Genomic DNA, 23855 nt, shown 5'->3' with positions numbered 1-23855 from the left:
TCAAATTTAAGTTTAAAAGGGAACAGTGCACCATAACTGAAATGGATTGGTGGTCCAGTTCAATAATCTGGCAATTATGTTTCTGTTACCCGACTCAGCCCATCATTTTAAATTTAACCAAAACCCTGCAGCTGCAAAGTTCTGCACACTTGGAACGAAGGTTAGTTTTCCAGCCCGTGTGCAACAGATGTGATACAGTCACTACTACATTGGCACTTGGCCTGAATTATGGAGGATGTAACTGGGCAACAGCAACAGAAGGCCAACCAAAAAGTAGCATCCCTTGCAGATCTCAGGATGGCAATATGTACTTTCAAACTAAACTATGAAGTTTTACTGCCACACACCTAATAGTTGAGTGAAGACAGATCTGCCACATGCCATTAAAAGTGGATCTTTTTCAGCCAGTTCGGTGCCAGAAGAAACAGAATGAAAAATAAACTACTGAATTGTTGCACTTTTATTAGACTCTAAAAAGGTGCAGATCTTGACTTTGTGCAGTAGTGTAAAATGGGCGATAGTCAGCACCCTGTCTTTACCTCGCTCCTGATTTTTATTTCCATCGACTCCTAGATCTGGCAGCAGAATTCCCTCCCTTATCAGCCTCCTGAACTCCAGCCTATACCAACAGCAGAACCTCAGTCCCGAACAGTTTTGACAATTAGTCTTGGTATTATATATGATCAAATTTACATAGATCATACAAAACAAAATCCCACATCAAAATCCAATAGGTTTGTGGGAATGAAAATTGGATCATTCAGTCCATCCATCTCTGCACATATAAATCTTAGTCAAAACAACTTCACAGATACCAGTTCTCCAGTTAGAATTTTATTAAAATATTACATCGCTTGTTTAAAATCTTCTTTACTTTTTTTTTGCAATTAAGGTCACATTATACCATTTACCACATATGAAACCTCCAAGTCTCCAATTAACTTGAAGTCAGCAGCAGCCAATAGATTCAGTTGGCTGTTGTCTTGGTAACCATTCAAATTCGCATGCTATTCACATGATTCTGTGGTTAACCCTTAAATATCACCTATTTACTTTTCACTAAAGCAACAGTCCACTATGAAGAACAGTTATGGCAGTGAAGGCAAAAGGTCAGAAATGTGACCTTCTGTGGGTTATGCCACTAGTGTGGTACTCATAGGGTTAAGGTGTACTCCAAAATTCCAAGCCCTTATTCCTCTCTGGTACCAGATACTGAAGGGGTGTCGTCATCCCTTTAAACGGTTATGTAAACAATTTAATGAATGAATATAGATGCCAAATTGCACTTTAAAAAGGTGTTCTGAAGACATCACTGTGTCACTTACTGACGTACACTGGTATATTGCAACCAACAGTTGACTCGTGCCAACACTTCATGTCACTTGGTAACTTTGCAGCATTTACGAAATACGAAGCTTGGTTGTGATCACATCATCTGCAGACAACTTTTTGGATCCTACTATCTAATACAGGGTTCTGTTTTAACAAAGATATGCCACATCACAAGACTAAATAAATTATTCTGGCTGCAAAATGTCAACTGAGCAGGAGGATTCAATTCCCATATTTATAATTGTAGAGCAAGTCAAACTCTGCTGTGCCTCAACAATACAGCTCTGCACTTTCAGAAAAGTTTTCTGTAAGCCATCATTTTGCATTCTCCACAACAATCATTCTGCAGGCTCTCCAAGTGAGATTGCCAACTTCTAAGTTAGGGATAGTTTTGGGTTGATTATTAAATAGTAAGACACTTCTTGTTGGTCTGGGTTTCATTTGAACTGTGGTCTCAGAGGTTAAAGGTCAGTAAGGTGCCAGCCTTGGCTTAGAGATTGTACACTCATCAGTCTGAAGGCTCATGACCTCCTCCACTGCAGAGCACATAAGCCAGCCCAGTGCAGTACTAAAGGAATGCTGCACTATCAGAAGTGGCATCTTGCAGACCTTTCTGGTGGATATAAAAGATCCCATGCACTATATGAAAAGAGCAGGGGAATTTTCCTGGCCAATGGTTATCCCTCAACAACATCATTAACAGATTAGCTGGTCATTTATCTAATTTCTGTGCTGTCCTTGCTGTGTGCAAATTGGCTGCCATGTTATTTACATTTCAACAGTGACTACACTTCAAAATGCTTCATTGACAGGAGCACTGACGTTGCCCACTTTTGCATTTTCATGTCTGTCCTGTTATGGGCATTAATGGACAGTCAGTCATCTAGCAATTAGTGTGTACTTTTGTGTAAAACGTAAAAATAGTTGTTCAGCCAAAACTGTTAATTTAAAACTAGTTTGCAGCAGGCTGAATTTTCTCAGCTCTGAACTGGAAGAACCTTTGGGAGTAAGGGCTGGTCCTGGAACTAAGCCCAGCTGAAAAACTGCCCCAATGGGGTGGTCACACCCTTTGTAATTCTATAGTTACTCAGACCAGCTCAGTAGCAATTAAATGATTTCCCAAGTGGACAGCAACAACTTCAAGGACCAAAGCTGGACATCATTGTAGTGATGCTAGCCACAGGTAGAAGTTTCATACAGCCCTGGTCACAAAACATTGAATGCATGACATGCTGAAGTAATGTCCTCAGCTGTCACTTACAATGGTAACAGAACATTCATCAAAAAAAAAAGTGACCAAGGCATGGACCTAAATTGTGGTGTGAATTCCATAAGATGATGGAAAACCTCAAAAGATTAAGTTAGCACTTCCCATCTCACTTAAGAGGCCACTGTAAACATCATGTAGAGGGAGAGTTGGCTTTTGTGTGTGTACAGTTGGTTCATTCACATTGCATGGCATTTGTCCAACATCATTCTTTCCTGCTAATGTTGGGAATTATTACCAAGTTTCTCATTACTGACTTTTCATTGCAGTAATTGAAACAGAAGTTAAACACAAATTGCAAGTTCCCTCCCATGTACTGCCCTCACAACGATAGATAATTCCACCTTGCCTGTTTTCATGAGCTCATCTCCAGCTGGCTAGTCAGACAAGTCTGTGGCTTGCTGCTCCTGTTCTCTGGCTACAGAAGGCTGCATGCTATAACGAAACATGAGGTCAAAGATTATTTTCTATTGTTTGCTTGCTTTCTTGGGAAAGGGAGAATTTGCTTCTTGTTCAGTTAGAGCAATATCCTTTTCACAGGTCTGGTACCAGAAAAGGTGCCATTTATCCAAACACTTTCTTTAAACAAATCAAATTGCAGTGCAGTTTATTTTAAAACAACCAAGGGTATAAAATGAGTTTGAAAACCCAACAAAAGTGCAGATATTTTAACAATTACAAAAAGACAAATCAAAGGAGCTGCTTTAAGGCCCTCCTCTTCTACAAAGGTCTTCCATTTTGTGTTTAGTAGTTGCAGATTACAGACCATTGTGCAGCCACAACTTAATGGGACAAGTAATGTGAAGCTTTTCTTTATATATATATATATTTTTTTTTTAAAGTGGGTGGTGGGAAGAAAGAGAACTGCAGTTCAACTTATGGACTAAGTTTGTTCCGTGCCAAGTTTGAAGCAATGTCCAGGAAGCAACTGCAGATGGATTTAATTCTCTCATTCACATTTCAATTCCAATTCCAATCCCTTTCCTTTCTCTATCAGGCAGATTTTGCAACATCGCCCTGTCTTGGAAAAAGAGGCAAGGTGCCACGTCGCTTGTGGAGTTGGACGCACGACAGCTCAGTTCAGTGCAGCAGTTTATTTTAGCGCACGACTTAAAGTGAAAGGCAAAGAAGTAATTTTTTTTTTTTAAATGGCTTCTCAGCCAAATTCAGTTTTAGTGAAATCAGATGAGGTGCCTTTGCATTTCACAATACAGGTCCTTATCATCAAGAGTGCAAACCTGCTCCGTGGAGGAAAGAGCGTTTCCCCACCCTACCCCATACATAACACTGCTACAGTTTACTGCGCACAGTCTGAAAGGTCCTTGTGCAGCACACAGGCGGTACATAACTTAGCATTGGGTTCAACATTCCTATTGAATTGAACAATAGCAGCTTTCAAGTAGGCAAGAAAGGCTGGTCACATGACTGAGCACTGCAGTTTGTTTGAGCCAGCTGTCCGGTCTCCACGCCATTTTGCTTTCTTCTTTTTTTTCTGGCTCTTCTCTGGTATTTGTTGCCTGTTTTGAATTAGAAACAGCACATCTTTAGTTAATGCTTCGCCTTTGCCAACTTTCATTATTCTCATACTTCAGGGCAATGGACTCCTTTGTTTTCTTATTGGGGAGAGGGGGAGCAAGAAAAATTGGCTCCTGATTTTGCTACCTTTATCGCATTAATACATCCAAGAAAGAATTTAGGAAAAACCTCTCTACGCCGGGAATGGTTAGAATATGGAATCTGCTACCACATGGAGTAGTTGAGCAGAATAGCATAGATACATTTAAAAAGGATGCTAGATAAGTGCTAAATGAGGGAGAAAGGAATAGAAGGGTGTGCAGATGGAGTTAACACAGGCACAGACCTTTTGGGTCAAATAGCCCACTTATGTGCAGTAAAATCCATGAAATAGGTAATCAGCGTGTGGCAGTGGAATTATTCTGTGACTGATTTTTAAAATTTGTTGTAATCAAAAGATCAAGTCAAATTATGAAAGTTTTCATCACCATAAGCAACAATTTATTATTTGTTTTACTTTTTTTGTGTAAACTCCATAGCATTGAGTGCATTTACTTTTAAGCACCCAGTCATAGTAGACCACATTCCCAATTTAGGTATAGCATAGGTAGATACATTGAGAGAGAATGTACCTCTACATTTCCCAAACAATAATGACACAGTAGTTTAGTGATCATAGCACTGGACTAGCCATTCAAGAAGGTTTTGAAATCACCTCACCATAGTGTTAAAAAAATCAACTGATCCACTAACGCTCGCCAGGGACCAAACCCGACCAGTCTAGGTGGGCTGTCTGTCTCCAGCAATGACGTCAGCTGCCTGTGCGTAGACGCTGGCGCCATTTTTAAAGGGACGCCAGCCATGCTGCCTAGTTTAAATTTTTAAGACAGAGCCACCCCCACCATAATTAAATAAATTTCTGATGACCTTTCCCACCCCTCCAATAACAATTACATTAATTATTTGCCCTTCCCCCACACAAAACACTTATCTTTAACATCTGATCTTTACCCCCCACAAACTGCACAAAGCCTACAATTCAACCCTTCCCACCATCCCCTACACCCATTATATTTATTTGATCTCATCCCCCCCACTGCACTGAAAATATTACCTCCTCACCCCTCCCCACCAGCGTGGCGCCGCCTTTCCCCAAACGGGGATTTAAAGGCGTGGGAGTGGAGACCAGCGTGCCAAAGATCGCAGTGGGCCTTCAAGATCGTAGGTAAGTGTGTGCTAATTAGTTCATTTTATTGGATTTGAATACTTTAATTATGGTCCCGTCACCCAGCGGCAGGGGCCGCCATGGAGCCTTGCCACCGCTGGGAGGATTGGGCCAGGCCCTCACGGTGTCTAGGCCTCATCTGGAGCCATCTTCAGGCACCACCCCCCTTCCCCACACCCCCCCACCCCTGCCACGGAACCCAACACCTCGGGGAGAACAAAATCCAGCCCAATATATGGGACAGCTAATATACAAAGTTAAAAGAATAAAAAATACTCCAAAAAGAAAGTGTAAAGTTTTTTTTATTGTATCTGGTAGTTCATGACAGAATGTCCTGAAGTCTGAATTTAATGTGAGCTTTCCCTTAACTGTTCTTTTAAATCTGGAGACACCATCCACCCAAGTTCACAATGTATAAATACTGTCCTTTCATTTACACATCAAAGTGGCTTAATGTTAGAAAGATTCCTGAATAGCACACTAAATACAGAAAAGATTATGATTACTGGAGTCTGAACAACTTTCAATTATCTACCTTATGACTCGAACAAGATCGTGAAAAGCTTTGTCAACATTCAGAGGTGGATCCTTGGCACTAGTTTCTATGTAAGGTATCTTAAACAAAAGAGAAAGAGATTTTTTTTTTTTAATCAATAAGTAACAAAGCACGAGCATAATTACTGAGGGAAATACAAGCCCTGAATCTTGCAGCGATATCTCAGCTGGTTGAGGGGGAGAGGTCAATTCAAAAATTTAGGAGGATGGCTTTTAAATTCAGTTATTGTGTGCACACTAGCTGTCTAATATCATTCAAGATCTCTGGTGAATTTGAAAATAGAAGTTCAAAACAAATCTTTATCCATTTCACAGAAACATGCACCCACAACACAGAACTGCTCTTAAACTTGGCAAACTCCACTGCTTGGAATGGGAGTGCTGATGTTAGTAGCAAATTTCCTGCCACAAGGTGGATGGTAATACTGCATAATCGCTATTGGTTATTATAACGGGAACACTTTGGTAGCTGGAAATAGAGTGCAGCGCACATTTTGGGAAGCAGGGGAGCCACAAAAGAAAACTGGTCCCTGCTGAAGAGGGTTAAACAGCACATCCTGTCGCAGCTCTTTCAAGAATGGTTATGACTGCGTTCTTCCAAGGTAGAGTGTCTGGGGACTGCCAGGCCAATCTACCAAGCACTCAAAGGCAGTCCCAAACAGTTGGATGCCAACAAAAAGTATTTATGGGATGACTATTTTGAAACTCCCGGTCCAGGCATATTGTTTGGTATACTAAGCTATACAATAAGCTTCATCCACTGTTGACCGAAATAGCCAATGTGTGATAAGTTATGCCTTTATAATTGACTTTAATGGAAATGGCAAATGGCTAGCACTATTTATCACTATAGGCAGCTGGTCACAGTAAATGTGGATGGTGCAAACGGTGGGGAGTGTAATTAGTGCCAAAATTAGCAGTTTCAAGGGAAGAATCCCATGAAGGCTGGTGTAGGAAGCAGGAAAGAAAAACAAAATAATGTACATTATTAGCGCAAAAAAGAGAGTATTACTCTATATCTAGGCCGTGCTATACTTCCAACTTGGAAGTACTTGATTCTGACACTGTGCCTAAAACGGTAACACGCTCCAAATTTTAGCACCGACATCCTTCACATTGCTAGGTGCACAGATTCATCAAAAGCAAAAAGACAAGATACATTTGTTGCGTATGGAAACTGACATTCTGAACAGAGTAGGGTGCCTAAGGGATCAGAATATTTCAGTTTATTACTCACATATTCAATTAGGTGAAATAAACAGGAAAGCAGGCTAATCCTAGTCAAGTGCAAACTTTGTGGCCACAAGATGGATTTTGCATTCAAATACAGAGGATGAGCTAGGCAGCTAAAAATAGCATGGTGTTGAAATAAATTGGTGGCCATGGCAACAAATGAAGCTTTGATGTGACGAAACTTGGATAAAACTCTCACAGGGAGAAACTGAATCTATTTGCATGGCAATAATTAAGTGATCCTTTTTCCAGCAAGATAGAGCTGAGAGTGGGTGGATCATTTCAATTCTGACGAAGGTACCAGTGTTCTAAATTCTCCCTGTTTATGCTGTGGGGCAGACTTAGGAGAATTGACAGCAACACTTGATTTTAAAAGAACTGCGCAGGCTTAGATTGTTCATCATTAATGACTCTGGCTGTGGATCTTCCTGGATGCCAGCAAGTCACATTGCTGGTGTGAACAGATAGACTAGGAGCTCAGCCTGCCTGTAAATCAGAACAAGATGGCAGCACCAGCAACAAGTAGCATCCCATTTACTTTGGCAGCTGGAGGCACTTTATCCTCAAACTTTAGTGTTCAAGACATGTATGCAGCTACATTTAAGAATTAGTGCTGTGTCTGAAGGCAGTACTGCAACAATAATTTATGTTTATATAGCACCTTTAACATAATAAAATGTCCCAGGGTGCTTCACAGGAGTAATAAAACACAAAATATGCCACTGAGCCACATAAGAGAAGTTAGATCAAATGTTTAGAAACTTGGTCAAAGAAGTAAGTTTTAAGGAATGCCTTAAAAGGAGGAAAGTGAGGTAGAGAGGTGTAGGGAGGGAATTCCAGGGCCTAGGCAGCTGAAGGCACAGCATCAATGCTGGAGTGATTAAAATTAGGGATCCTCAAAAGGCCAGAATTAGAGGAGCACAGATATCGGAGGGTTGTGGGGCTGGAGAAGATTACAGAGATTGGGGTGGGGGGTGGGGGGGGGGGTGGAAGGGCGGAGGGCCATGGAGAGATTTGAAAACAAGGAGGAGAATGTTAAAATCAAGATGTTGCTTGACCTTGACTGGGAGCCAATGTACGTCAGCAAGCACAGGGGTGATAGGTGAATGGGACTTGGTGCGAGTTAGGACATGAGCAGCAGCGTTTTGTATGGCATCAAGTTTATGCAGGGTAGAATGTGGGAGATCAGCCAGGAGGGCACTGGAATAGCCAAGTCTAGAGGTAACAAAGGCATGAATGAGGGTTTCAGCTGAGGCAGGGGATAAGTCCCTATCTCTGCTTTTTTATACCGTCAAGTCTGGGGCAAATTAAACTTTGGAGCGTTGATGCCATTCAAGGAAATGCCTCGAATGACTGGCCTCCCACTCTGCTCCCATCTATCATGCAAAGTGTCAAGCGCTCTCTCCATTTAAACAAATGTTCATAAACAAATGATAGATAACTGGGCTTCATGACACAGAGAACTTCTTGTGCAAAGTGAGACGATTGCAACTCGTTACCGGTCAAAACACGAATCGCAACATTTCTAATCAAGTTAGGAGGAATTGGGGATTGAAGCTCCCTTTGATAAGTTGCAATATTTACATTGTACTTAGCAGCCATCTCTCGCCCTTGTTCGCTTGTCACTTTTCGTAAGTGCATCAGATCAACCTTATTGGCCACCAGAATCATGGGGAAAGACTCTCTGCAATAATTAAACAGAAACAGAGATTAAACCAAGGTAGCTACATCATGTACTTGATTACTCTTGGAATGAAGGGTCACATAGAAACTAATCGACCTCCTCCAATCACAAACATAAAGCACTGACTTATCAATGAAGAATAATCCTTGCATTTACAGAACACATTTCACATCAAAAGATCTCAAAAGCATTTTACAAAATGAAGAAGTATTTGAACCACTGTGACTCTTGTGTATGCAAAAATCAGTCTTGGACCTCAACCCACTCATCGATAGAGCAGGTTCAGTACTTCCTCCGAACAGCTTAATAGATAAATTATCATGTGCAATGGTATTGAGCCATATAGACCAGGCAAGTCCCAGGTTGATCGAAGGTGAAGCAGCAGAGCAGGGTGCTACTGTTGATGCCACCATCTTTTCTAAGTAGATAAAAACTACTGCTCATAATTCCACTGTTTAGTGACCCTGGCTGGAAGTTGAGTGTATGGAAATTGGGTGAGAACAGGATTAGAAAAGACTAAATTCAATTAACCCACAGAATATTCTCTTTCATTCTCAAGACATCAGCAGGAATACAGAGGGAGGCACCAGACACCACACATGGAACCACAATCAGCACTAATCACAACTGTGAGGAGAGGATGAATAAGGGGAGACAAGCAAAAGGAGGAAATCAAAGTTGCATATCAGTCAAACCATACATCACAGCAATAACCAGTTGAAAAACATGGGGTTGTAGAAATTTATCTAAAACAAAATGTTCAGGACATACTTTCTATTTGGACATAAAATCAAAAATCATTGACCTGCGCACAAGATACTGAAGTTTAACTGTACCCTTTTTGAAGGAATATTTTGTTTAACTGCTGACAATCAAGTTTAAGTTTGGCTTTCAAACTAAAATCAAAGGCAAAATTTGAGCACCATTTCCACCTATCTGAGAGCCTTTTTTTCTTACATTATATTAGATTATTTTACTGGAAATTGTTTCTGCTGCACTCAGTTATTGAACTCGGTCATTGCCATGCATTTATCTTCTGAAATTCTGCCGGCCGAGCAGGATGTGTGCATTGGGAGCCGATAACACCAATATAAATGCACTGTTACATCTTCAGCAGGGCTCCCAAATCATCAAAGCAAGTTAGTTGTTGAATTACATTGCATTAAAAGCAATCAAATTCTTAGTAACTGCTAAACTCATCAGCCAGAAAGACGAGCAGGCAGAGACTTCAGTCAGTATCACCTGACTTTCAGCCAAGTGGCTCTGTAACATGGCTGGTGTTATCAAGAGGTAGCAAAGAACGATACCCCACTGATTCCTAATATCATTTAAATCAATTTCATGAGCAGCCTTAATGTGTCTTCTACTTTCATTGAGAATTTTACTTGTACTCTTGTCCTCAATAACTTCCAGATGGGGATTCTAACAAACAGGCTCCAACTGAACTTCTGTTCTCTCTGCTCTATAGCCTCTTTATATCCCCACTTCTCTTCCCACTTCCCCTGAAGCTGACTGATACTCAGGTACGTTCCTCACCTTTCTTGATATGCAGCCTGGGACAGTGAATGTTATCAATTTGATCATGTGGGACATCACTGACAAGCCCAATCTTATCCTGATTTGAAGATTACATGTAATGTGTTAGCTGACGACACAACTTCAACATTTCCCCTGGTTAGACAGTCAGGAATTAAAAGTCAGTCTCAGGATAGGGACTCGGCCATTTAGGACTGTGCAGCAAAGAAGTTTCTTCACTTGGAGTGTTGTGAATCTTTGGAATTCTCTACCCGAGAGCTGGGGATGTTCTTGAATGTTGCATACATTCAAGACTGAGATCAACAGATTTTTCAACTCTAAGAGAATCAATGGGGATAGTGCAAGAAAGTGGAGTTGAGGTAGAAGATCAGCAATGATCTTATTGAATGGCAGAGCAGGCTTGAGGGGCCAAATGGCCTACTCCTATTCCTTAGGTTATGCTTTTTTAACTATTCCATGGAATGTTGAGATTGAAGGCAATGACTAACTGCTACTCAGTTGATATCAGCTAGCTCAGCACAGATCAAGGAGTAAACTTGCAGCTTTTCTGGTGAGTATGTCTCAATGCCACATCAGGGTATTTATCCACTCACTCAGATACAAGTGGAAATTGAAAGCAAATTTATTGAAATTTGATTGCAATGCTCGTCAAGACTTGTTGGCCTGGAGAGAGACTGATGCGAGCTGCCATAAATTTACAATTCAAGTCTTAGAATATTCAGGATCAACAAAACGTAGGTTGCACTGGTTCTAGCTTTCGATGAGTACTTAGTAAGCATGCAGATATGTCTAATAATGGAAGTGAGGAATTTGGGAGGGGTATTAATTAACTGAAAAAGTGAGTACAAATTCCAAGAAAGTTCTGAAACCCAAAGGAGATTTTGGTAGAGAGAAAGTGATGAAAATATATTTAATCTTGGAAACAACTTCGTGCAAGAACAGAAGTTGAATTCTTGGGGAAAACAAAAAAAAAGGAATTAAGCCATCTTATAATTAAGTATTTGGGACCCTGAGATCCTGATATTGGATAATCCAGACCATGGCCCAATTGGTGGGATCATTTGCATTGTCTGGCCAGGAGGGTGGTCCTATAAACATGTAACAGTGGAGCCAATCTTGGTTTGCCAGTGGAGAATGAAACTGATCAAAGCCACACCTCGAGTGACCTTGAGGCCTTCCTGGACTGAAAAAGAACTTTATTTAAAAAGAAAAAAGGTATCTTCAGCTCCTAAGGAAGCCATCTGCCTATGGTTACAACTGTTTGAGAGAACTGGCTTAAGTTTGATGGGCCAAATGGCAGCATTCTGTGCTAGGAGATCCATCACTTCTTCAAAACATCTTGCCAATAGTTGTATGATCTTGCAGTGTCCAACATGACTATGTTTGCCTATATGGCAACAGTAGAATTTTCTATGAGAACAAAAGAATGCATTAAAGCTGCTCATAATTACACTTGTATTCTCTGGATTACTAATGCTGTAAATAACCACTGCAACTCCGTATCTAACAGCATTGCGGGAGTACCTTCATCACACGGACTACAGCAGTTCAAGAAGGCATGCTAATGTCTATTTCATAAAAATCTCTCATTCAAGATCCTCAATCCATATTCTAAATATGGCAGAACCAAGATTCCGACAGCGATGTCACTTTAATGTAATTCAGTGTCTATGAAATGCTTTGATAGGTTTCCGAGAGGTATAGTAGAGATGTTGTACACCATATTGGGTGTGCCGTAATTTTGGAATATACCAGAAGGCCTATTTAGTTTTCAATGCTGCACTTGCAGCATCAGAATGCTCCACGTCTTCTATTCAACTAGGGCATCATCCAGTAGAATAGTTTAAACAAAAGGAAAGTGACAGGAATAGTATGGATTGAGGACCTAGAAAGAGATCTTAATGAAATAGACATTAGTGGGTACAGTAGCAAAGTTTTTTCCTCCATTTTTGGAATATGGGCCTTGCTGGCACAGCCAGCATTAATTGCCTATCCCTAGTTGTCCTCAAGAATATGGTGGTGGGCCACCTTCTTGAACCACTGCAGTCTGTGTGATTAAGGTACTCCCACAATGCTATTAGGTAGGAGTTCCAGGGCTAGCAAATCCAGAGAATGTGAGCTCAAATCCCATCTTGGAAGCTTGAGAATTTGCATTGAGATTTTAAAAAAAATCTAGTAATGAAAAGCAGGTGTCAGTTAAAGTGACCTCAAATCTGTCAAGATTGTTGTAAAAAAAAAACCTAATTGGTTTATTAATGTCCTTTGGGGAAGGAAATTTGCACCAGTTATCCAGTCTGACCTATATGTGACTCCAGCCATACACTAAAGTGATTGGTTCTTAACTGGCCTCTGAAGTGGCCTCGCAAGCCACTAGCTGCAGTGGTTCAAGGTGGCAGCCCACCACTCAAGGGCAACTGGTAATGGGCAATAAATGTAGATTTGCCACATTCCAAAGTACGTATAAAACAAAATTCAGAGTTGGGATAGTTTTTTTTGGAAATCACTGAGCTGTATGGTGAGAATTAAAATAAATCTCTAAACTAACTGAGGAGAATGTCTTTCCTTTCAATATTATGGGATAACTATTTGAAAAAGGAAAATACAGAAGGAGAGGGGAATGGGATTAAGTGGATGTCTCCTTCAGAGGAGACACAGGCAAGATGGACTGAACGGCCTCCTTTTGTGCTGAGAACTTTCACGTTTTGAAGACAGTAATTCTGCCAATGCACTTCCTATTTAATTTGTTCTTAAGTGGATTTTAATGACGAGCAGTGCAACCACTGTTCAGTTTGGGATTGACAGCTCAACTAACGGGAGGGAGAGGGATTTGAGCAACTTCATGAAGTACAAGTTCAGAACACTAGATTTTAATAAGCAGCCCCATTTTCTGTTAGCAGCTACTTAGTTTCAGGAGAGTAGTTCATCATTGGGGTGACTAGGTGTTAATGTAAATGCAAATAAATATATAAATTAGAATCATAAATGCTGGAAACCTGAAATTAAATGTGTATTGCCAGACTGATTCCACCTCAAACTTCAATCTACATTTACCTTGTCAGGTGAAGACTAACCCTGCTGTGCACTTACCACCATTTAGGTTAGCCTTCCTGCTTGTTTTTTTTCCCCAACTATCCCTATTTTGAAAAGGTGACTGGCAATAGCATTAGCAGTGCTGGTTTGGGAGAGTTAACTGAATCAAACAGTGCAAGAAAACTTGATTAACATAGCACAGTTGATGTGGAGTCATTCTGGGTTTTTGACTGTATCTCGTCCAACAATTCGGATCCCTGCAGGTTACTGTTATCTCCTTCGGGCTAATAATTCCAGACCAAGACCCACTGTTCTTTTATTAAAGGGCCCAAAAGGACAAAAAGTTAAGATTTTCATGTTAACAATAGCCAGAAACACCTGACATGTTCTCATAACATCACTGTCTGCTATTTAACACGGAGATATTAGCCCATTTAAAATAACCAGATTAATGACTGCATTAAATTAGCAGGTAAAGGAATGTCAGCTTCTAATATTGGCAATATTAATAAGTTTATAATTGTGAAAAACAGATATGAAATGGTGATATTCCCTCCAAAAGAATGCATAACAAAAATATTCCTGAGGTTTCTGACTAATTTATCATTCATACTATAGCCTAGGAAATCACTGCAATGTTGGCATATTTAGCAATTACTTTCTACTAATGCGTTTATCATGCAAATGTAAAATTTCACTGTTTTGTGTTTTGAAGGAGAAACTAATCAATCAGTTTAAAGTGAATGGGTGAACACCTCTGTTAGAATGGTAGATTAAAGGGCATCAAGCATTCAAATGCTAATATTTCAAGCCATAATTTAGGCCAAGTCATAGTTTTCAGGCAGTGTTAAGACAGAGAAGTGGGCAGAGTTTCTGAAGAAGAGCTCACAGTGCTTATTTAAACAGCAGTTGTACAGACTCACCTGTCTTTGACCCGGAGGATCAGCTGGTGAAACCTGTCCACATGTTCAAAGCTGGCCTTGTCAGTGACTGAATAGACTATGAGAAACCCATCCCCCGTCCTCATGTACTGCTCTCTCATGGCACTGAACTCCTCTTGACCCGCAGTATCTAGCACTACAGTCACAGAGAGAGAACACAAAATCAAAACTAGAATTACAGTAATTTGTGAAAGCAAAACTTTGGACTTTTCGTATCTCAAATCCACTTTTCAGCCTTGATACAAGTCTCAATGGTGCCAATGTGGTTTGCTAAAAGAATAAAATACTTTTGTCATCTGACAAGTTACTAACTCAATGACTACACAGAAGGAGGCCGCTGCTTTGTTTTGGAGGCCCTGTTGATGTTAGCATAGAGTTCAAAAGTAAAATATGCAAATAATCATATCAACTTGAAAAAAAAAGGACAAAAGTGACGAAAATTCATAACAAAATCCTAAGTAAGGCTTGCAAATTCTCAATTCATTGCAATGGCCATCACTCAAGGTCAGTCAGAAGGCAATATCTGAGCACTGGCGAGAAGCAGAAATTAACTTTCACACCCAAGGTGAAAATTTTGCCTCGAGTAATCAAAATCCTTAAATAACTCCCTTCATTCCTAAAATAACAGTTGCACTTCACTCGTTCTCACTTTCTATCTGAAATATAAATATTTTAACACATTTATGGGAATTACATCATATAGTTTCAATGAGAATAAATTTGTATCCTGAGCTTTTCTCCCCCAAAGTACAATAACGGACAAATGTCATTAAGTTCTAATGAATGCCATATTTCATTTGTACAGCTGAGTATCAAAATTATCTCATTTGAGTTATACCCATCCTCTTCTCCAAGTTATATATGGCCTTCCCAGGGTTGGTGCTATAATGCTTAAAAAAACAAGAATAAAGAGCATGATACATTCATTGCAAAGCAATCTCACTTATTTCAGGAGATTGCTCATGAATGTTGTAGGTACCATTCGGGCCTCTTTCTGAAGAACACAGCCGAAGTTAATGGCCCTGTCCAAATGGATCAGTGGTGGATTGCGCAACTAATAACAGAGGGTGGCCATTCATCCTGAAGGGTGTTCCACCATTCAATAAGATCGTGGCTGATATGTATATTAACTCCAACTACTCACCTTGATTCCGAACAAAAAAAATATCAAACTCAGTTTCTAAATTTTCAATTCACCTAGCCTAAACAGCTATTTGGAGAGACAGGGTGGGGGTGGTGGAAAAAAGTTCCAGATTTCCAGATACCCTTTGTGTGAAGAAGTGCCAATGGTTAAATTCTTGCCACCCTCCCCACACATATACTTTACTCTTCATTGAAAGCCATCTTCGGGCCTGCCTGACCTTCAGACTGGCAAATATTTCATTTGGAAGATACTCACCACATTTTGATTTAAAAAGGCAATTCTTTCTTGCATGTAACATATTTACACCAAACTCCTACATGCAGGTAAGGCAATGTCAAACAAACATAATAAATCAAAAAATGTGCATCATATTAATATAATACTAAGAAATCTCCCAGTGCTGCTCACAGTAAGTTGGATGATATGTTGTTTCCCAAGGACAGGTATACCATGCAGTGTATAATGCATTAATCTGCTGCCAAAAAAAAGAGTGGCATCTCTAACGATTGCCACTTACTAACTGGAACCCAGCTCCTTCCCATCTACTTCACTTAAGCCAAGTCTGCTGTTGCTTATAGGTCTGCTCTGATGTGGTCAGGACAATTTAACCAGGTTATAGGAGCTGTATCATCAAAAAATAAGAGACAGACTTGCATTTGTATCACGCTTTTCAAGACTATCGGACATCCCAAAGTGTTTTACAGCCAATGAAGTACTTCTGAAGTGTAGTCACTGTTGTAATGTAGGAAACATGGCAGCCAATTTGCTACAGCAAATTCCCACAAACAGCAATGTGATAACGGCCAGATAATCGTTTTTTTTTGTGATTTTGGTCCAGGGATAAATATTGGCTTGGACACCAAGAATAACGCCCCTGCTCTTCTGCAAAATAGCACCACGGGATCATTTACATCCACCCGAGCAGGCAGATGGGGCCTTGGTTTAACGTCTCATCTGAAAAACAGCACCTCCTACAGTACAGCACTCCCTCAGTACTGGAGTTTCAGCCTTTATTTTTGTGCTCAAGCCCTGGAGTGAGACTTGAGCTGTGAGACTCAGAAGCGAGAGTGCTACCAACCAAGCCACAGCTGATACAACAGAGACTTGTCAGACATGTCCAACAGGCCAGCTGCCAATCGTGTCTCATGTAACTCCCCATTAAAAAAAAAAATCATCTAAATGACATTAAAATGATCCAAAAACACAGCATTATAAAAATTACAAAAGTTAATGGCTGCAGCCTTGCTAGCTAGCTCAAATCTTTTCCCAAAAAGATTTATCTTGAGATACAAGGTGCTGGTTCCTCAGTCAGGTGCTTCTAGTAAGAAGCTGCACTTGAAGATAACGCTGCTAGGGAAATGAGAGTGGGGAGTCCATAGCCTCTAGTTTTTCATCCACTTAAAATTAATGTGCTCCTCATCCAAACCCCACAATATATTCTCCTGTCATGTGGAGCTCTGTGCCGGAAATGCTCAAATTGTGAACATCCCTTCCCCATCAAGTATTATTTCAACAGGAACTCTGCACACTTCCCCAAATGTAGCCATTCGAAACTCAAGTGAGCGGCCTGTAGTTTTGCTACCTCTGCTGTAAGGGAGATCTTTCATTTTCCCATCATCTGCAGGAATCACTTATTGTTGAACCTGCTGTACAGCAAAATCAAACTCACTGCTTCAAATAAATCCCTTCGGCAATCTCCCCACTCTGAGCATTTCACATCAATGCTTCAGTTATTTTTTTTTTTAAAGGGACACTTCTAAAGCAATTTGATGGCGCTTTCATGATGCAATAATACAGAACCTGCAGTATGAACATCTCCTTTTTAAAAACAAAAAGTTACTGGAGTTTTAGACCACCAATTGACTCATTAGAAACAGTACCTAGAGTTTAAGATATTAAAGGGAACAGATAGTTTCTCCCAATCTGCTCTATTTCGGCTAGTTGGGGAGTATTGTACGAGGGGGCATAGTTTAAAAATTACAGCTAGACCTTTCAGGACTGAAATTAGGAAACACTTCTTCACGTAAAGGATGGTAGAAGTTTGGAACTCTCCAGCAAACTGCAATGATGCTAGATTAATTGTTATCTTTAAAACTGAGATTAATTGGCTAAAAAAAAGTCTAAAGGTATTAAGGGATATGGGGCAAACATGGAGTTAGGTAGCAGATCACCATGATCTCACTGAATGGCGGAACAGACTGGAGGGGCTGAATGGCCGACTCCTGTCCCTGTGTTCAGAGAAGTGTTGGTTTCACGGAAGCTCAGCTGCAAGACAACTGCGACAGGATAATGGAAGTTATGGTAGCAGGAGTGAAAAATGAAGGGTTTTATTATTTTTAAGATTGAAGTTAAAGAGTTCACTGGTGCTTTGCTGGACCTTAAGTTTTCAGTGTTAGTGAATGGTATTGAGACAAGAGCGAGTAGAACTCTAGGTGTACGAGTTTGCTTACATAGAGCTTCTCTTTAGCTAAGCAGAGAACAGTGGGTTGAAGAAGTCTGACTAAGCACTATCCCCTTGCACTGTTCCCGAAGCACACAATAATGTCTGAATATAATAGCAGCTTAATTTCATATCGGGAATATTTTGAGAGAAGATTACTGGAAATGTCATTGTATTGCCGACTTGTGCACATGGTCTGTATGTGGCAATACTGAAAATCACATTGGTAAGGTTGCCATAGTTACAATCGCAACATGCAACTGGTATTAGTACATAGGTCTTCAGGAATGGGAACTTGTAGGGTCACTAAGATTAATTTGTTTTTGAAAAATGAACAAATGTTAAAAAAACATTAGCTATCATGGCAACGTTAAACATTAAACTAAAAAAAACCTAAAAACAGAATGAGGTAGATGAATGAATAAAAGAGAAGGGCGAGGGAGTAGAGTGTTAAAATATTTTTAAATAAAAAGGCAAAGAGTATTTATTTGAAGTGTGTAGGGTCACTATCACTGCAATACAGCTAATTTTAAAAGCAGCTGAGTGATTGGAATTCATCGGTCCTGCCAACAGTTCAAGAGTTAATACTGAGTTTTCAGAATTGGGTGGAAAAATGTATACTTATGAAGATCCGATCCAAGAAATAAACTGTTTCACTGCACAATCCAGTGAACTAGTGGTTAAAAAAGCACCAATTCAATTGACAGCAACCTTGACGAACTACCCAACAAAACAGGGGTCATCGAAGTTCATGCTGGGGCAGCTGAACAATGCAGCAGCACAGGAGTCAGTGATCAGTCAATAGGTGACCTGTTTCCCACCACCTCCACCCACCCCCCAACTCTGCAGCCAGACACTCTACCCTTCGGCTGAAGGTGTTCAGGAATAACGTAGACAGTCAACTGTTCACTGCATCGCTATGATTTGCCAGCATGTGTACTGATACTGGATATGTAGTTATTGGGTGTGGATCAGTTGGGAGCACTCTTGCCTTTGAGTCCGAGGGTTGTGTTCAAGTCCCACTCGAGGACTTAAGCAGAATATTTAGCCTGCCACTACAGCCTTTCGGAAGAAGCATTAAACCGGAGGCCCCATCTGCCCCTTCATTTGGATGTAAAAGATCCTACGAATCTATTACAAGAGATGGGTACTTTTCCTTGCTGGCCTGAACAATATTTATCCCTCAACCAACACTGTTGATTAACGCTAGATAAAAAAAATTGACTTTCACTCTCAATTGGAAAACAATTTACAAAGAAAGTGGTTATGATTTGCTACATTCTCCTCTCACCACACCGTTTGTAAAAAATGAGGATCGTTCACAAAGATTTCCTCTCCTACAATGAAGGACCTTTTTTCTGTGATAAGTGAAAGATGCTGACACATTTAAAGTTATGATGCTGACCAGAGGATGATTTTACTGCACACAAGCTTGTGTGCAAACTAGACAAACATGACAATATGTTTAAAAAAAAACCCAAACCCAGCAGCATTGCCTATGGCCAGGAAACTACAATCCACCCTCAACACTAATAAAGAGTAGGTTACCGCAAGTGCTTTTCTGTGAGGCTGCATTACATCATGCGATTACTCCCACACCACCCAGAGTCCTAATTTACCAGCTCTCTCTACCTTATTCCACGTAGAATTGAGTCATGTAATGCAATCCCTCTTAAACATTTAAAAACAGTAACCTCTTTGTCCACACTTTAGATTATTTTATAGATTCAATAGAGAAAAACATACTTATAACCGTAATCATTCCTATTGTGGTCTTGGATAGAAACAATAATGCAAAAACAGACATTTAAAATGGTATAATAAAAACAAGAAATGCTGGAAGCACTCAGCAGGTCTGGCAGCATCTGTGAAAAGAGAAGCAGAGTTAACGTTTCGGGTCAGTGACCCTTCTTCGGAACTGACAAATATAAGAAAAGTCACAGGTTATCAGCAAGTGAGGTGGGGGTGGGGCAAGAGATAACAAAGGAGGTCTAGATTGGACCAGGCCACATAGCTGACCAAAAGGTCACGGAGCAAAGGCAAACAATATGTTAATGGTGTGTTGAAAGACAAAGCATTAGTACAGATTAGGTGTAAATACACTGAATATTCAACAGCAGCAAGTGCAAACCTGAAAAAAACCAGTGGGTAAGCAAACTGAAACAAACTAAGATGAAATGAAATAAACGCAAAAAAAGATTGTAAAAAATGTAAAAAAGAATGTAGAAAAAAGGAAGAAAAAATAACTAAAAATGAAAGTAAAATGGGGGGCTGTCATGCTCTGAAATTATTGAACTCAATGTTCAGTCCGGCAGGCTGTAGTGTGCCTAATCAGTAGATGAGATGCTGTTCCTCGAGCTTGCGTTGATGTTCACTGGAACACTGCAGCAATCCCAGGACAGAGATGTGAGCATGAGAGCAGGGGGGAGTGTTGAAATGGCAAGCAACCGGAAGCTCAGGGTACTGCTTGCGAACTGAGCGGAGATGTTCCGCAAAACGGTCACCCAGTCTGCGCTTGGTCTCCCCAATGTAGAGGAAACCACACTGTGAGCAGCGAATACAGTATACTACATTGAAAGAAGTACAAGTAAATCGCTGCTTCACCTGAAAGGAGTGTTTGGGGCCTGGGATAGTGAGGAGAGAGGAGGTAAATGGGCAGGTATTACACCTCCTGCGATTGCAGGGGAAGGTGCCCTGGGACGGGGACGAGGTGGTGGGGGTAATGGAGGAGTGGACCAGGGTGTCGCGGAGGGAACGATCCCTTCGGAATGCTGACAGGGGAAGGGAGGGGAAGATGCGACTGGTAGTGGCATCACGCTGGAGGTGGCGAAAATGGCGGAGGATGATCCTTTGGATATGGAGGCTGGTGGGATGAAAAGTGAGGACAAGGGGAACCCTGTCACAGTTCTGGGAGGGAGGGGAAGGGGTGAGGGTAGAGGTGCGGGGAATGGGTCGGACACGGTTGAGGGCCCTGTCAACCACAGTGGGGGGAAATGCTATAAATGGCTAAGTTAGTTCCAGAGGGATGAATTTTGATGGGCTGAATCCCTGAACTTTCTTGTATACGGAAGAGGGATGGAGGGACACAGAGGAATAATGAACACATTGTTATTTGGTTAAGCAAAAGAGCTTTACACAGGTGTGAAATTATAGCTGGATCAAACTCAGCCTTCTTCCTATTCAGCGCAGTTAGAGCAGAGGGGTTCTTGTGATAGGCACTGAAAATAGAAAAACACAATTGTTTTTCTCTTGTATATGTATTGAACCAGACTGGTTTTATATTCAAATCTTTCTGCCACAAAATAGTAATAAGTATCTCAAAATTAAGCCACAGATAACCTGACTGCAACATGCAAAGCTGTCCAAAGTGGTTTAACACACTGTACCAGGTTTAAGTGAGTAACTCACTGACAAACTGATCGGTAAGGAATTCATGTACTGTTATGCAACAACTTATATTGATGTAGTTCCTTTAACGTAATAGAACATCCCAGGAAACTTGAGATATGGGTAGGATATGGAGATGAAGGGGCCAAATTTCTTCAATGGAGCATCCAGTTGGTGCCTATTTCCAGGGCATTCTGATGCGGACAGATGGGCTGACATGTACAATGCCAGATCCCTGCTACAGTAGTGCATGGACTGCCTTTCTGGCTGGGTAGAAGCAATGTTGGAACACGTGCCAGGAGCAGGCCATTTCTTGATCTTATACATTCAACTTACACCAGATGAGGGAAATTGTCCCCGATGCTTTAATATTGCATTTAGATTCTGCAACGTGAGCAGTGGTGCAGAGGCAAAATCTTCTTTGTGGCGATGCTAACCTTGTAAACCAAGTGTGAAAGCCTGAGCCGATTCTAAAGTGAATACAAGAAGATTCCTTCCTTCAGAGAGCCTCAGCTCAGTTTGTTCCATTAACAGGTCAGACGCAGACATCAGTCTGAGGCTGCACAGACATTATAGCTGCAGCACTACTGCAAAGCCAATCACCGGAGTCACAGTGTAAATCTTTAATCATATGATGATTTTACATTGCATGCCATCCAGGTGATTGATCCCCATTCTCAGAAGTGCGGCTCCTGCAAAGAGCTCCTCACCATAAAGGCCTGCTCAGGTCTGCAAAAAAAAAAAAACCTGACCCGAGCTCGACAGAACCACATCTGACCCGAGCCCGACCCGGCCAGAGTCCTTCCATTTTATCCCACACCCGACCCCCACCATCAGTTAACTTCCATTTTTCACTTTGTTGCTGATCTGCACAAGCTTAAAATAACTAACAAAACCACCTTTCTAGTCCAAAAATTAAATTAACATTGGAGCCACTTACCTGTGATAGAGCATGTCCGACCCGGCCTGATCCGGAAGTGCAACCTGACCCGACCCAAACCCGACATGTCGTCGGGTCCGAGTTGGGTAGCAGGCCTTCACCTCACCAACCAAATGTAAAACTGAGATCAGTGGTGTAAAAGTTTGCAGAAAATGAAATACCTTATTATAGTTTTAAAAAAATTCCTGCATTCCAATCACCACCCACTGCAACACTTTGGAGCAAACGTTTACTCCAAAGTATAATGGCTGATATTATATTTCAAATAGGAATGATCCTAGAGTTAGAGAAAACACAAGTCCAAAAATTACTATTTGCAATATTAATGGCTGAACTTTCTTTTGGGCCTCCTTATCTCGCGAGACAATGGATACGCGCCTGGAGGTGGTCAGTGGTTTGTGAAGCAGCGCCTGGAATGGCTATAAAGGCCAATTCTAGAGTGACAGGCTCTTCCACAGGTGCTGCAGAGAAATTTGTTTGTCGGGGCTGTTACACAGTTGGCTCTCTCCTTGCGCTTCTGTCTTTTTTCCTGCCAACTACCAAGTCTCTTCGACTCGCCACATTTTAGCCCCGTCTTTATGGCTGCCCGCCAGCTCTGGCGAACGCTGGCAACTGACTCCCACGACTTGTGATCAATGTCACAGGATTTCATGTCGCGTTTGCAGACTTCTTTATAGCGGAGACATGGACGGCCGGTGGGTCTGATACCAGTGGCGAGCTCGCTGTACAATGTGTCCTTGGGGATCCTGCCATCTTCCATGTGGCTCACATGGCCAAGCTATCTCAAGCGCCGCTGACTCAGTAGTGTGTACAAGCTGGGGATGTTGGCCGCTTCGAGGACTTCTGTGTTGGAGATACGGTCCTGCCACCTGATGCCAAGTATTCTCTGGAGGCAGCGAAGATGGAATGAATTGAGACGTCGCTCTTGGCTGGCATACGTTGTCCAGGCCTCGCTGCCGTAGAGCAAGGTACTGAGGACACAGGCCTGATACACTCGGACTTTTGTGTTCCGTGTCAGTGCGCCATTTTCCCACACTCTCTTGGCCAGTCTGGACATAGCAGTGGAAGCCTTACCCATGCGCTTGTTGATTTCTGCATCTAGAGACAGGTTACTGGTGATAGCTAGGTAGGTGAACTCTTGAACCACTTCCAGAGCGTGGTCGCCGATATTGATGGATGGAGCATTTAACACATTATTAAGACATATCTCAATCTGTTATGCAACCAAGACAGCTGTCCATTTATTTTACATGGGTGAATGTTAGTTAATACTGGACAGAAAAATGTGATGGTAACAATAACTTGTATTCATATTGCACCTTTAATGTAGCAAGTGCCCACTATGCTTTACAGGGGCCCAGTAGTTAAGCGACATGAAAAAATGGCCAAAAAGCTAGGTTTCCAGAGTCAGGAAGTGAACTGATGGGTTTTAAAAGAAGGAAATGCAGAAATTAGAGCTGATACATGTGAAATTTCTGTTGAGTGGAGGGATAGATGTACAAACAACCAGATCTAGCGGATGGAAGGGAATGAGCTGGGACATAGCACTGGAGAAGATGCAGAAAATGAGTGGGGTGAGGCCATAAGAGATTTGGAGACAAGGGCAAAGATTTTGATTTCAGTGCA

At 41.2% G+C, this 23855-nt stretch overlaps 1 protein-coding gene across 4 annotated transcripts in view; it reads right to left on the bottom strand.

The window, feature by feature from the left end:
• Positions 1–825: 825 nt before the first annotated feature.
• Positions 826–23855, bottom strand: part of LOC137371885 (ras-related protein M-Ras) — a 52369-nt gene continuing 29339 nt past the window's right edge. For all 4 annotated transcript variants that reach the window (XM_068034869.1, XM_068034870.1, XM_068034868.1 and 1 more), the window contains 4 exons: positions 14301–14454; positions 8712–8811; positions 5875–5954; positions 826–4116 (listed from right to left, as the gene is read on the bottom strand). In XM_068034869.1, the coding sequence (XP_067890970.1) occupies positions 4017–4116; positions 5875–5954; positions 8712–8811; positions 14301–14454 (434 nt within the window). In that variant the 3' untranslated portion in view covers positions 826–4016. The remainder of the gene's footprint in view (positions 4117–5874; positions 5955–8711; positions 8812–14300; positions 14455–23855) is intronic.

Source organism: Heterodontus francisci, chromosome 7 (genome assembly GCF_036365525.1).
Source record: "Heterodontus francisci isolate sHetFra1 chromosome 7, sHetFra1.hap1, whole genome shotgun sequence".
NCBI lineage: Eukaryota > Metazoa > Chordata > Chondrichthyes > Heterodontiformes > Heterodontidae > Heterodontus > Heterodontus francisci.
This window is presented reverse-complemented; position numbering and strand designations above follow the sequence as displayed.